General features: G+C 35.8%; 3 protein-coding genes across 4 annotated transcripts in view; all 3 read right to left on the minus strand.

Moving 5' to 3' along the window:
* LOC130512435 (potassium channel SKOR-like) overlaps positions 1–3744 on the minus strand; it is a 4714-nt gene extending 970 nt beyond the window's left edge. Inside the window, exons 1-10 of the mRNA XM_057010420.1 lie at positions 3268–3744; positions 2647–2871; positions 2474–2537; positions 2053–2392; positions 1687–1982; positions 1418–1597; positions 889–1299; positions 443–813; positions 233–354; positions 3–139 (exon numbers count right to left, since the gene is read on the minus strand). Of these exons, the coding sequence (XP_056866400.1) occupies positions 3–139; positions 233–354; positions 443–813; positions 889–1299; positions 1418–1597; positions 1687–1982; positions 2053–2392; positions 2474–2537; positions 2647–2871; positions 3268–3518 (2397 nt within the window). The 5' untranslated portion in view covers positions 3519–3744. The remainder of the gene's footprint in view (positions 1–2; positions 140–232; positions 355–442; positions 814–888; positions 1300–1417; positions 1598–1686; positions 1983–2052; positions 2393–2473; positions 2538–2646; positions 2872–3267) is intronic.
* A 433-nt stretch (positions 3745–4177) lies between these two features.
* On the minus strand, positions 4178–6207 carry LOC108863575 (protein ABA AND ROS SENSITIVE 1). The gene is made up of 7 exons (XM_018638040.2): positions 5988–6207; positions 5815–5914; positions 5475–5637; positions 5033–5306; positions 4748–4823; positions 4607–4653; positions 4178–4497 (listed from the first exon to the last, which is right to left on the minus strand). Exons 1-7 carry the CDS (start codon positions 6074–6076, stop codon positions 4314–4316), a joined length of 933 nt encoding a protein of 310 aa, XP_018493542.1. The 5' UTR covers positions 6077–6207; the 3' UTR covers positions 4178–4313.
* Positions 6208–8377: 2170 nt separating this feature from the next.
* Positions 8378–10689, minus strand: LOC108863576 (inositol-phosphate phosphatase). 2 transcript variants are annotated; one of them, XM_056986411.1, is made up of 13 exons: positions 10562–10689; positions 10364–10439; positions 10219–10274; positions 10094–10144; positions 9929–10009; positions 9736–9839; positions 9570–9654; positions 9348–9402; positions 9211–9254; positions 9067–9135; positions 8869–8969; positions 8729–8785; positions 8378–8620 (listed from the first exon to the last, which is right to left on the minus strand). In XM_056986411.1, the coding sequence occupies exons 2-13, from the start codon at positions 10374–10376 to the stop codon at positions 8521–8523; spliced, it is 816 nt and encodes a 271-aa protein (XP_056842391.1). In that variant the 5' UTR covers positions 10377–10439; positions 10562–10689; the 3' UTR covers positions 8378–8520. The 2 variants fall into 2 exon arrangements, with proteins under 2 accessions (XP_056842391.1, XP_056842390.1); XM_056986410.1 differs by lacking the exon at positions 10562–10689 and having other exon boundaries at positions 10364–10555.
* Positions 10690–12226: the final 1537 nt, after the last annotated feature.

The raw sequence follows: 12226 nt of genomic DNA on the forward strand, positions 1-12226 counted from the left end.
ACATTCAGCTGTTCCGCTGCTGTTTTCACAAGCTCCTCGATGCTTCGAGGCACCCACAGTACAATCCCTCGTCTTCTTTTCTCTTTAGATTCATTCGGATGTGAAGAATACACTGTGCATTTCTTCTTATAGACTTTATCTGGGGGATAGATCATTCAAAAACATCTCTTTATGTAATGTCTTAAAAACATTCAATAGAGAAACATTAGTAGTTAGTTCAATATAAAACTACCTTTGTGCTCTTTGGAGCTACTCAGAAACGAAGACATCTGAGAAACCTTAGCGTCTTCGATTAGTTTTATCAACATCTTGTTTCCACAAACTAGGGCTTCATCTAAAGGAGTGTTTCCCCACCTGATTCAAATACATATATAACAGTTAATAAACCGCTACTTATTTGGTAAAAAAAATATATATATATATATATATATGTATGTATTACCTGTCTTTTTTAAGAACATTAGCACCAGCTTCTACCAACTGCTTTGCCAAGAGATACAATCCTTCAGAAGCAGCAACGTGAAGAGGCGTCCTCTGATCATAATCTTTAGAGTTCGGATCAATGCCGTTGCTTAGAAGCCGTTTCAAGAAATCGCTGTCTCCTTTAGCAACCACCGTGCAAAGGAAAGTCCCTGCGTTCTCTATGCTCAGCGTTGCACCTTCTTTCACAAGCAACGCCGCGACACGGTCGTTCCCGTTCTTGATCGCTTCTAGTAACGGCGTGTTCCCCAGTTTGTCTTTGATGTTTACATCTACCGATTCTTGAATAAGATACAGTGTAATGTCTTCGTATCCTCTAGAGGCTGCAAGATGCTGTTTAAAGAAACCAAAAATACCTTTTTAGATATGTTTCAAGAAACAGAGAGGATTTTTTTTTAAAAAGCGTACCAAAGGCGATCTTCCATCATAATCTGTCTTGTTAGGGTCAGCTCCAGCTCGAATCAAGCTCTTAAGCTGGTAAAGATCACCGTAGAAAGCAGCGCTGTTCAGCTTCAAAGCCAGCTCTGCCTCTTGTTTACTGATATGAAAGGTTATATCTGATTCCAGCTGCTTAATCCGGCCGTTAGATTCTTTCCCTTCGAGCAGATTGTTGAGTATCCTCCGTCCATCGTGGAAATATATCTCGAGGATGTTCATGAAAGATTGCTTGTCTAGCCTTAGAATCCGACACAGCTCGGAAACACGAACTGTGTAAGGCTGAGGAATGTTGCAGAGGATTGAAATCTCTCCAAAGGAGTTATCTGGTTGAAGTAGTGATACTATCTCTTCAGATCCATCCTTAGCTGTGCCTATCTCCTCCTGAGTTTGAGTTACAAAAATATTATTAACTTTTTTTTGTTGGTCAAAACAAAAAAAATATTAACTAACTTTTAAATCTTGAGACATTACTAAAGGGTTTAATTTGAAATTTGTTTACCAATACACCATGACAAACGAAGTAGAGTTGATCAACAACGCTTCCTTGCTCCATTATTACTTCTCCAGGAAGGAAAAACTCCTCATGAAGTCTTATAACAATCTGGTTAATGAATTCAGATGAGCAACCACGGAAGAGAGGAACCTTCTCAATATACGGCAAGTATAGAGTTTGTGCAATCTGCAGTTCAAAAAAAAAAACATAAGTTTCATACATTTGAATTTGTAATTTTTAAAAGCAAGCATCTGAATATCTGATCTTTGCATTACCTTAGCGCGGATAGAGACAGGTATGTCTTGAAGAACAGCTGCTTCGGTGTAGCTACTTTCGTACTGCAGCCTCAAATGTCCAGTGATCTGACCACGGATGTTTCTACCGAGTTTGTTTCGGTTCATATACCTCATAATATCCGCCATCTTGTCCCTGAATCTCTCTGTTTTTGAGCCTTTTACTATCAAAGCTGTCATGTTACCGATCAAGTAGGCGCCTAGAATCATGTCGAATGAAATGTAGGCCATCGCGAATATCATTTCCCGCATATTAACCGCGTGTATATCTCCATAACCTGCATCACAAGAAACATCAGAAACAACATGATTGACCTAGTTTTTGAGTTTTTTTTTTCAGAACTTTACCAACAGTTGCCATAGTGACAACAGCGAAGTACATGGAAGTGGTGTAACGGGTCCAGAGATCTATCTCTCTGAACTTAGCGTAACTGTAGTCTCCCAGCTTCAAGCTACCGATCCAAGTGTACCCTTCTTGAGAAGCGGGAAGCGTGGTGGCCAAGTAATAGAAGATACAAGCAGCGGTGTGAGTGCAGTAGAGCTCGACGAATATGAGCTTGACGATTCTCGTGAAAAGGTAATTGATTCTTATGTCTTTCTCCATCTTGTGGAAAAAGAGGATGACTCTTCGAACTCGATATAGCCTAATCAACAATAGGTATCTCACTTCTTCTTTCCCACCTGTAGCCTGTTTTCAAATATTTCACAGTTTCATAATTTTTCCATTTGATTTTAGAAAGCGAAATCAAATAATAATAAAAAAGTTCACCTTGTAGATGATATCCCATGGCATGCATGACAGAAAATCAATAATAAAAGTTGATTTTAAGTAGCTGCAAGAAAAAAACAAAAACGGTATGCACCATGAATAGGTAAACGCCATTCCTTTAAAAAAAAACAGAGCATAAAAACAGAGGAGGAAGAGCAGTTAGTTAATAGTACCGTAAAGCGATGGAGCTGCGCCTATAGACCATTCTGTAAGTTCTGCTATCTCTGTAAGCCACGAAGAATGTTAGCACGATATCGACTAAGAAAGCGATTTGGCCAAGGATGTCGAGGATGAACAGATTCCCTGGTAATCCCCTGAAGAATCCGAACTCCAAGGGAGTGAAGAAGGAAGAGTAAAGTGCCCATATCACTATGAACACGGTCCACGCCTTGTAGCATCTGCAAATATCGATTAAAAAATCTGATGATCAATCTTTGAATGATATGCTCCAGCAAAACAGAGTATTCTTCGGTTAGGAGTGGTTAGCCAACGGTTATTTGTGACCTTTGAGAAGCTGATTACGTGTCATTAAGTAGCGGGAAAATGGATGAATAAGAGTAAATTACACTCATACCCCTAAGCTTTTTGTTTTCACTATAATTGACCCCAAACGTTTATTATACAAATACTAGTCTAATCAATTCTAATCGAAGTAAGTGGGCTAAATAAAACAAATTAAAATGTAGGGACTAATTAATTAAATAATAAACTCAATAGGGACTTGAAACCAAATTTACAAAAACATATGACTGGATTTTTTTTTGGACAAAACATACGGATATGATTTGTTTTACCGGTTATCAGGATGAACAACGGAACCTGTGGAGATGTCTCTGATTCCGTTAATGACGGTGAACTTTCCGCCGTTACCGCCGGTGAAATCGAACCCTAAGAAATTGGTGAGGGGGTTGAATCTGTTACCACGCGATTCTACAATCCCTTCTTCTCCGAACTCATCATCCACCTCGTAATCCTCCTCCAAGTCTTCCACGTCCGAGTCGACGTCGCTCCGGTACGAAACTCCACCGCCGCTGCTACCTCCCATTACGTCTGAATCACCGTTTTAACCAGATATTAATAGGAGATTTGAAGAAGAAGATAACCTTTCTCTTCTCTCTTATTTCCTTTTAATTTCTTTTTTGTTTAATGAATATTCAGTTACGTCTAAATTTGGCGGCTGAGTTTTCAACTTTTGAAATTTGGTGAGATGGTGGAAAAAAAATAGCAACTTGAGTTATTTTTTTGATGAGCAAAAACATCTAAGCGACGAAATTTATAGACATTTTTTCGTTTATTTTTGGAGAGTGCTTTATTAAATTAATTAATCTTCTAAAACGTACGTATGTGGGTTCAGTTACAGAACTTAATTATCTACCTTATAGCATATTGGCCAAAATAAAAGATAGTGATGATGTAGTGTGTGTACAAATAAATACCCTTTGATTGCGTGAAGAGCACGTGAAAGTGAGATGACCAAAGTGTTATTTATGACCAACCACAAGTTATAGATAGATAACAGTCATTAAATGCTACAACATGGCATTAAAAGTTTAGTGATGATTGGCAAATTGCAGTTACATTTCGCTCATCTGTTCATAAAAGGTTCTATAAAGCCGCGGAGCAACACAAGTGTTATGATAGATAGACTCTAAACTGAAATATATTTTCATTCCCGTTGTGCCACACCCTTAAGAGCTCCAGTGATGAAATTGTAACCGCAAACTCGATAACTATAACCAACTAACAATTAATTGCATATGACAAGAGAAATTGCTTCGTTTGTCCCTTAGTATTTCTAACACAAGACTGAATGTTTATGAGAGGAACAGTGTGTCTAGTTTCAAACATGTTGAGCTCTCCAATCAACAGCAGATTCCTCGTCATCCTCATCGCTGGGCGATTCTTCTTCAGTCTTCTTCGGCTTTTTAACTGACCCCTCAGAGGTTTTGCTGCGCTTAGCTAACCTAGCTGCTTTCAGTTCCATCTTCCTCTTCTTCAGAAGCTCCACTTTCTCTTTGTATGATCTGCAGAAGAAGATAAAACAGAGAAGGCTAAGTATTTACTGAAGTCTTAAACAAGTTATTTTAACTTCATTCGTATTCATGCTACAACAAACTTGTGTCTCAACTTTACCTCTGCTCTCGTTGTTCTTCCTCTTCTATAGTTTCCGCAGCATCAACCTGAAAATAAGAGTGCAAAGCAAAATATTTAAGCTAATAAACAGAGCTTAAATGATGAGATCAAACAATTGTGTTGACATGAGAGTTATCAGACCTCTTCTTCTTCCATGCGACTATCCACTACTTGCAGATCTTCTTGTATCAACTTCTCAAATTCTTTATATTCGTCCCTGCAAAAACAAATCCATGTTTATATAAGTTCACCAAGAGAACGCTTTACTCAAGACTTTTTAGATAACAAAGGAGGACAAGCACATAAAGATCATGACCCCACTGGAACTCAAGCTGAGAATGTAAAGAGTAACTGAAAAAACACAACAGTGAGGTTCCAACACTTGATTTTAGATAATAAAGGAGGACAAGCACATAAGAAACTCACTTAATATCTGGTTTGACGAGCTTAATTCCACGGGCAAGCAGGTCAGCTTCCTTATTATCGAAAAAACCAGTGGGAAGAGCTCCTTTCACCACAGTACCCGTGGTCTGTGTCAGACTCTGTTTAGGCTCACTGTTGGTTTTGTTATCCGAAGAATCATCAATCTTCTGATTATCAAAGAACCCTTCTGGAAGAGGTCCTTTTGTCTTATTTATTTCCGAACCTATAATCTGCTTTGGTTGCTGTACTACGTTCTTAGGTTTTGAAGATTCAACTTCTGCAAATTATGAACACATAATAATAAGCTTAAACAATAACGGATACTTCAAACACGTAAGCTTTATACATTTTAGTATGCCATGGAGATAAAATAACAACTTTAAAACAGATTAGTCTTATCTACTAAGACATGTATTCGATATAAATTTTATTAGTCATATTTTACCAGGATGTTTAATAGAAGACTCGAAGAAATTTGGAGGGAGACCAGAACCAGATGATGATGTCTGAGATTTGGATGATATATCAGGTTTGGTTGGCTTGGTTTCAGCAGGTTTGCTCCCGCGTTGAGTTCCAGCTGCTGCACTAGCCTTTAAATTATCGATAGCCTGTCCCAACATTTTGAGTTGCAAAAAAAAAAAAAGAAACATTAAACAGAGACACTCACTAAAGCTAAGGACTATAAGTTACAAAGTCACACACACCACTAATTCAGCAGCAAATCAATCCATATAATAATAAGAGCATGAGTCTTAAGTCTTAACTAATTAAGATATAAAGATTACCTCGTGATGCTTACGAGAAGCTTGGTGGACATCCCAGAGTGATTCGGACTTCAACACGATATTGCACACTCGACACACAGGCTGATCTGATTCGTTGTACCTGCAAATCCAATCCCCATTAAAAAAATGTATCTTATTGTTTGACATGAAGAAACGAAGAGAGAAGGGTTAACCTAACGAGAGGAGAATCGATGCGGGAGTCTTTCTTCTTGGCGTTGAGTTTAGATCGGAACAGCGCCTTCTTCTTCGCCTGAGCATCCATCACCTGCGAAGATCTGAGGAATCCGCACAGACAAACCAACCAGTAGAAAGATTTCACCGAAACCTAGAACGTCCGTGAGAATCAGAATCACTATCCTTCCTTTGTTCGTCCTCTCCGCAATTCAATTCTCCTTTTACGGGTCGGGATGACGATCCGACAAGATTTGGACATGGGGCCTTTGGGCTGATTCTGGGCCTGGCTCGCCATCTCTTCTCTCTCAGGTGTACTTAAATATGGACTATTGACAATCTATTCTATTAATTCTGCACTTTGACCAACTGATATTAGTTGGGTCCAACAATATTTTGTTACGTTATCTATTTAAAAAATAAATCATACATCCATTTTCTAATTGCATCTAAACATATCACGATTCTAACTACCTTCAATATTTCAATAATATAAGCAGTTAGCTTTCTATCTAGAAAAACCATTAGATTGTTGGTTTACATTGTCATTGCAGAAACCCAGTTTTAATCTCCAAACCTTCATCGAAGCTACAAATACAACATATTACTGTGACTATGAAAAAAGTTATAGAAACCCAGTTTTAATTTTCAAACCCATATAGAAGCTGCAATTAGAAGTGTTTAATCGGCTGCCTGGCCGGCGAGTATAGGTGCGACGGCCACAACCACCGTGGCGAAGTGATTTTAATTGGTCGGAAACTTTAATAAACTCGAATTTGATTGAATCTATGTTAAAAATCAATTTATTTTAGTTGAATCTATTTTAAAAATATAGAATTGAGTAAAATATGATGAAAATGAGTGAAATCAATGAGAAACCAGGAAGCCGTCGACCTGAGTTTCAGAGAAACACTAGGTTAAAAGGAAGGAGACGAAGGGTAAAATACGGTTTTGGCCCTCGTAAAAATTTGAAAAAAAACAGACGTAAAATGCATCTCACTGGTGGATTTCGAACTTGGGTGTCCACTAGCCTTAAACAACTCTATTATCATTTGAGCTAATGTGATTCTTGCCAACTATGAAAATCTAATATATGTAGCTTAACAAATTAAACTATTGTAATACATTATAGGTCTCTCATCGATTGAGACCATAGTATTTATTTTTCCCAGATTACAACCATTCTTCTATACATTATATTTAGTTCAAATAAATAATTAAATATTATAATATGTATACAAATAATAATTATTTCGTAAACCCGTATCAAATTACATATTGATCATCAAATTTAGCGATTCGACTGCGGATTCAGATTGGATTTGAAAACGCTGGTTAAAACTTAACATAACTGTGAATGTATCTTTGTTACCTTAAATATTTTCAACTAAATATAATCTCCTATTTGAAAGCAAATATTTAATAATTTTCAAAACATGTTACTAATAATTTTTTAAAAAGTCAATAAAAAAGCCTCTTAATAATAATTTTATAAGAAAAAATATTATACACAAATATATAAATTAAATTTCTTTAACATATAATAAAAATACAGAAAATGTTACAAAGAAACGTGCATACGGATATATGATTACGGAGAAACGAGGGTATGCCGATCAGATCAACTTTTAAATTATTATTATTTTATAAAATACATTCTGTTCAGAATTTATACACAAATATAAATACAAAAAAAAACACAAATATAAAAATTAAATTTCTTATAAACTCATTTAGTTTACCCGATTTTAAATAGGTTATTCGATTAAGAAATAAATATTTATTAAATGTAGTTTTACTTAAAGTTAGTGAATACCATATTAACTCATTTACATATATATGTATATATAACGGAATATATTAAAATTTATTTTCACATTTTAAAAAAAAATGGTTCGGTCTTCGGTGCAGGTTGACTTTAATATTGGTTTTCGGATATAACACGTTAAAACCGTTCAACTATATAGGTCATGTTTAATAGAATATGAGATTTTGATTTTCGAGTTGATTTCGAGTCGATTTTTTAAAGACGAATATTGTTGATTAATTATGTTAGGTAACTATTAAGAAAATATTTAATATAGTTACCAAAATTACATTAAATTAAATTAATATCAAACACATATATAATTATTAAAAAAACAAAAATATAAAAAACTAAATTTCCAAAAAAAAATAAAACAAAATTTACATCCGCCCTTCAACTTAAGCTAGTAAGGCCTTGAACTTGTCCGCTTAATCACAACTTATATTAGTACAATAGTACTCAGAATTAAACATGATTTTTTTGTGAAGACAACCTATTACAAGTTTTGTACTATCTTAAAAATAATAATAAATAATAAAAAACCGAAATGTATATCGGTACCAAATAATTATATAGAGCTTTAGATTGATCATAAAAAAGGAGATATATAACCTCAAGAAAAAATTCAGTTGGTTGTGGACATAGTTCAAAAAAAGAAATGCTTTAGTTTGTCACATGAATCATATATGGTTCATAAGGTGTGACCATAAGCAAAGAATAATAACTTTTCACACATTTGTAAGCCGCAACGCCTCCACGAACAACTCCTTGAGTGAAGCATTTGACGCCGCAATTCTCTGCGATGTGATGTCCAACTCTTTACCGGATCTGACCATATTACACAACATACAAAACAAAAAAAACAATTTAAAAGCTTGGTCCGTCGTTGCATAGTGTGTGTATTAGCTTTTATCTTTAAAAAAAATAAATTCTTACGGATCAAAGATAAGTCCACCAGCTTCTCTAACAATCACAATTCCAGCTGCAATGTCCCTGTGAATTGATATATAATATGCCATTTTAGATTAAGTCTTGTTTGTGTATTATTCTTCTAAGCAAAAATAATAATACTTTACCATGGACCGCCGAAACCGATTTCATAGAAGATGTCTCCCCTTCCACAAGCGACACCGCAGAGGTCCAGTGCGCACGAGCCACCCATCCTCAGAGACCTAACCTGATGAATCAAACGGAAGACAAGAGTCAATGATTTTTTTTTGCAAAGATTGGAATCAAAACAATGGAGTTTTCTCTCTCAAATGAACTTTTTCTACCTTGGTAAGTAGACTGTTGATCCGGTTGGTAGCATCGTCTAAGGTAGCTTTATCTCGCTTAGTGCCCGCCTGTGTGTCAAATAAGTTATGAGCGAAGGCTTTAAAACAGTCTTAACGTGACACAACAAGGGAGACAGTTTTTACCTCTGCTAGGAGCAAAGCGGTTACAAGCTCACTCTGAGTTGACACTGCATAAAAAAAAGAGAACATATATATATATATATATTGACAAACAAAATCTCTTAGACTGTAAGGTGTGTGTATATAAAGTTCCAACCTACCTTTGATTGGTTTTCCATTCAAGAAAGCTCCTTTCCCTTGGACACCGGTGAATAGCTGTTTTATCATTAAATATTTATGTAAAAACAATTGAGAGACTATATCCATGTCCACAGCAGCATCAATCAAGGAAACTATTTATAATGGTATAACAAGTATTGAACAAAATAGACTTGAAATAGAGAGATCGCTACAATGTAACCATGAGGAGGGTAGTCTTTTACCTCATCCATAATAGGATTATAGACAACGCCAACGACAGGGACTTTCCCAATGGTAAGGCCAATGGAAACACAGACAAAAGGGAACCTGCAGAAACAAACATTTTTGGTTTTGTTTTTTTGCTAAATAAACAGTAAATTCAAAGTGGGAATCGAGGAAAAAACACACCCGTGAACGAAATTAGTAGTTCCATCAAGAGGATCAACGATCCAAGTAGGCTCGTCTGTTAATTCAGTCACACCATTTGCAGCTGTTGTCTCTTCTCCAATGAACTTAATTCATCATTACAAAATGCTAAAGGATCAATACACAGCAAGGCAAGGCAAAGGAAGAAGCTAACAAAAGATATACAAACAGAGACCTTGTGATTGGGAAAAAGGTGCTTGAGATGGTTAAACACGAGTTCTTCACATCCTTTATCAGTCTCTGTCACCAGATCCACCTAAACCAAAAAGCAAATTCAGTCTAGCTGTAGACACACGACTACTTGTCTTAAAGAGACCAGTAATGGTACAAAACAAAAAACCTGGCCTTTGTGTTCAACATGTTTGGTCTCGTAAAAGCCTTTACGAATCACCTGCGCAATGAAAGATCCAGATTTAACATATATATGATCACCCACTTAAGGGAGAGACAAAGAGAAAAAAAGACCTGTCCAGCTTTCTGAGCGGCATCAATGGCAGCAGACAAGAACTGATCTAGAGAACCTTCACAACAACAACAACAACAAATGTGAGAAGGAGAAAAAAAATCAAAGAAAAGCAGTTAAGCGAAGAGAGTGAAAGTGTCTTTTCACCATTTTCAGCCATTTTCGATGTGATTGGAGGAGGAGGGTGCGAGAAGAATAACGCTTTGTGTGTTTCTGGGTGATTCTGAGAAGACAGAAGACACGAGAAAAATGTTAGCAGCGGTTTTTGTGGTTGCCCACAGAACCGAATATTCGGGGAATCTAATCCTTAATCTAGCTTTTCCATAAAAAGTTTTGTTCTTTCACATTATACAGACAGAGACTCGAATCTGTGGAAATGCGATTACGTCCTCAATAATCAGAATTGGAAATGCGAAAGATTTGATCCTCCCTCCATTGGTTCCTCTCCACGATCCGAATCACTTTTTTTTTTATCTTTTCCTTGTCGGGCCAATTCGAGTGGCCTTTGGGCCTGTGACTCACTATATTTGTTTTACCGGATTGATTTACTAGTCAAATTAAAATTTGATTACGTTATACTTCTTTTGGTTCATCCTGAAATCTGAGTATAAGCTTCAAAATATAACATTTAAATAATACTTAATATTTTCGTAGGTTTTTTTTTAATACTGAAAATATGATTATATTAGAGAGAGATTTACAACATAGTCCGACGAATATAATCCCAGAAATATAAAGTCCGGCGGACAACATGAAAATCCCCGGAAACGAAAGCCCACAAATGGGAAACACGGTGAAATAAGAAACAAACATAAACATCAAACTAGAACAACCTAAAACCAGATCAATTGAAACCCCAAACTTCAATGAACAAACTTGCAAGAGACTACAACAAGACTTCTTTGATAAAATACAAATTGATGAGGCAATCATGGCCAAACAATCAACTTGCGAAACCTCCAATAGTGAATAGTCCAGGCAGATGATAGAACAAAGCTTCCAACTCTGGCAAGGCAGAGTTCCAGCGGCGATGACGGAACATAACCGTCTTGAAGAAGAACAGAATCGGTAAGAAACGCCATGAAGAAGAAGCAAGACAAAGGAAGATCTCGAACAGATCTTTGGTAAATGACATGGAGCGAATCAACAACTCCGGATTCTACCATTTTCGAAGAAATCGAAAAGGATGAAGATCGACACCAGAGATGAAACAGATAAAGCTTGGAGTCAACATGCAAGTCATCAATCAGTTACTGGGTTTCAAAACAAAAGAGGATCTGCATGAAGGATATAAAGATCAAGGCTGACTATTTGATGCATGTAAGTAAAATAAGGATGATCAAACAAAACAAAGGACAAAGCCCGACTCCGGCTCTAGGGGAGCAACCGGAGTCGGAGAAGCGAAGAAATCAGATGAAGATTCTAGAGAGAAGGCATAGGTGTTTGAAGAGAGAGATGTGCATTTTTTCGTAGGGTTTAATCTACGTATTTAAAGAAAAAATAAAAAATATGATAATATTGTTTTAATACATATTTGTATCATAAACTAATATAGGATAATGGTCAAGGAGGTTTTGAACCTTTGTTGTTTCTGTTTCTTTAAAGAATAAAGATTTCTAGTGGTTAATCCACTAATTTAAACAATATATTAAGTTTTAGTAAAACAATTATTAAGAAATTAAAACGATGATTATGTACCATGAAAAATAATATACGAGAAAATAAAAAATAATAGAATGTAGTAAGAATTTTTACTAAAAATTATAGGGTATTAACTAGTGTATAGGGAATATACCTGAAAACTCAATATTTTCGTAGTGTAACCTACAAAATTTTAGAAGAAAAATCAAAAATATGATAATGTTCAAAGAGGTTTAGAACCTTTATTATTTTCATTTATCTAAAGAATAGAGATTTCATAATGGTTATTCCACCAATTTAAGTAACATATAAAGTTTTATTAAAACAATTGTTAAAAAATTAGAAAGATGCCCATGTACTATGGAAGAA

The sequence above is a fragment of the Raphanus sativus genome, chromosome 5, assembly GCF_000801105.2.
Source record: "Raphanus sativus cultivar WK10039 chromosome 5, ASM80110v3, whole genome shotgun sequence".
Taxonomy (NCBI): domain Eukaryota; kingdom Viridiplantae; phylum Streptophyta; class Magnoliopsida; order Brassicales; family Brassicaceae; genus Raphanus; species Raphanus sativus.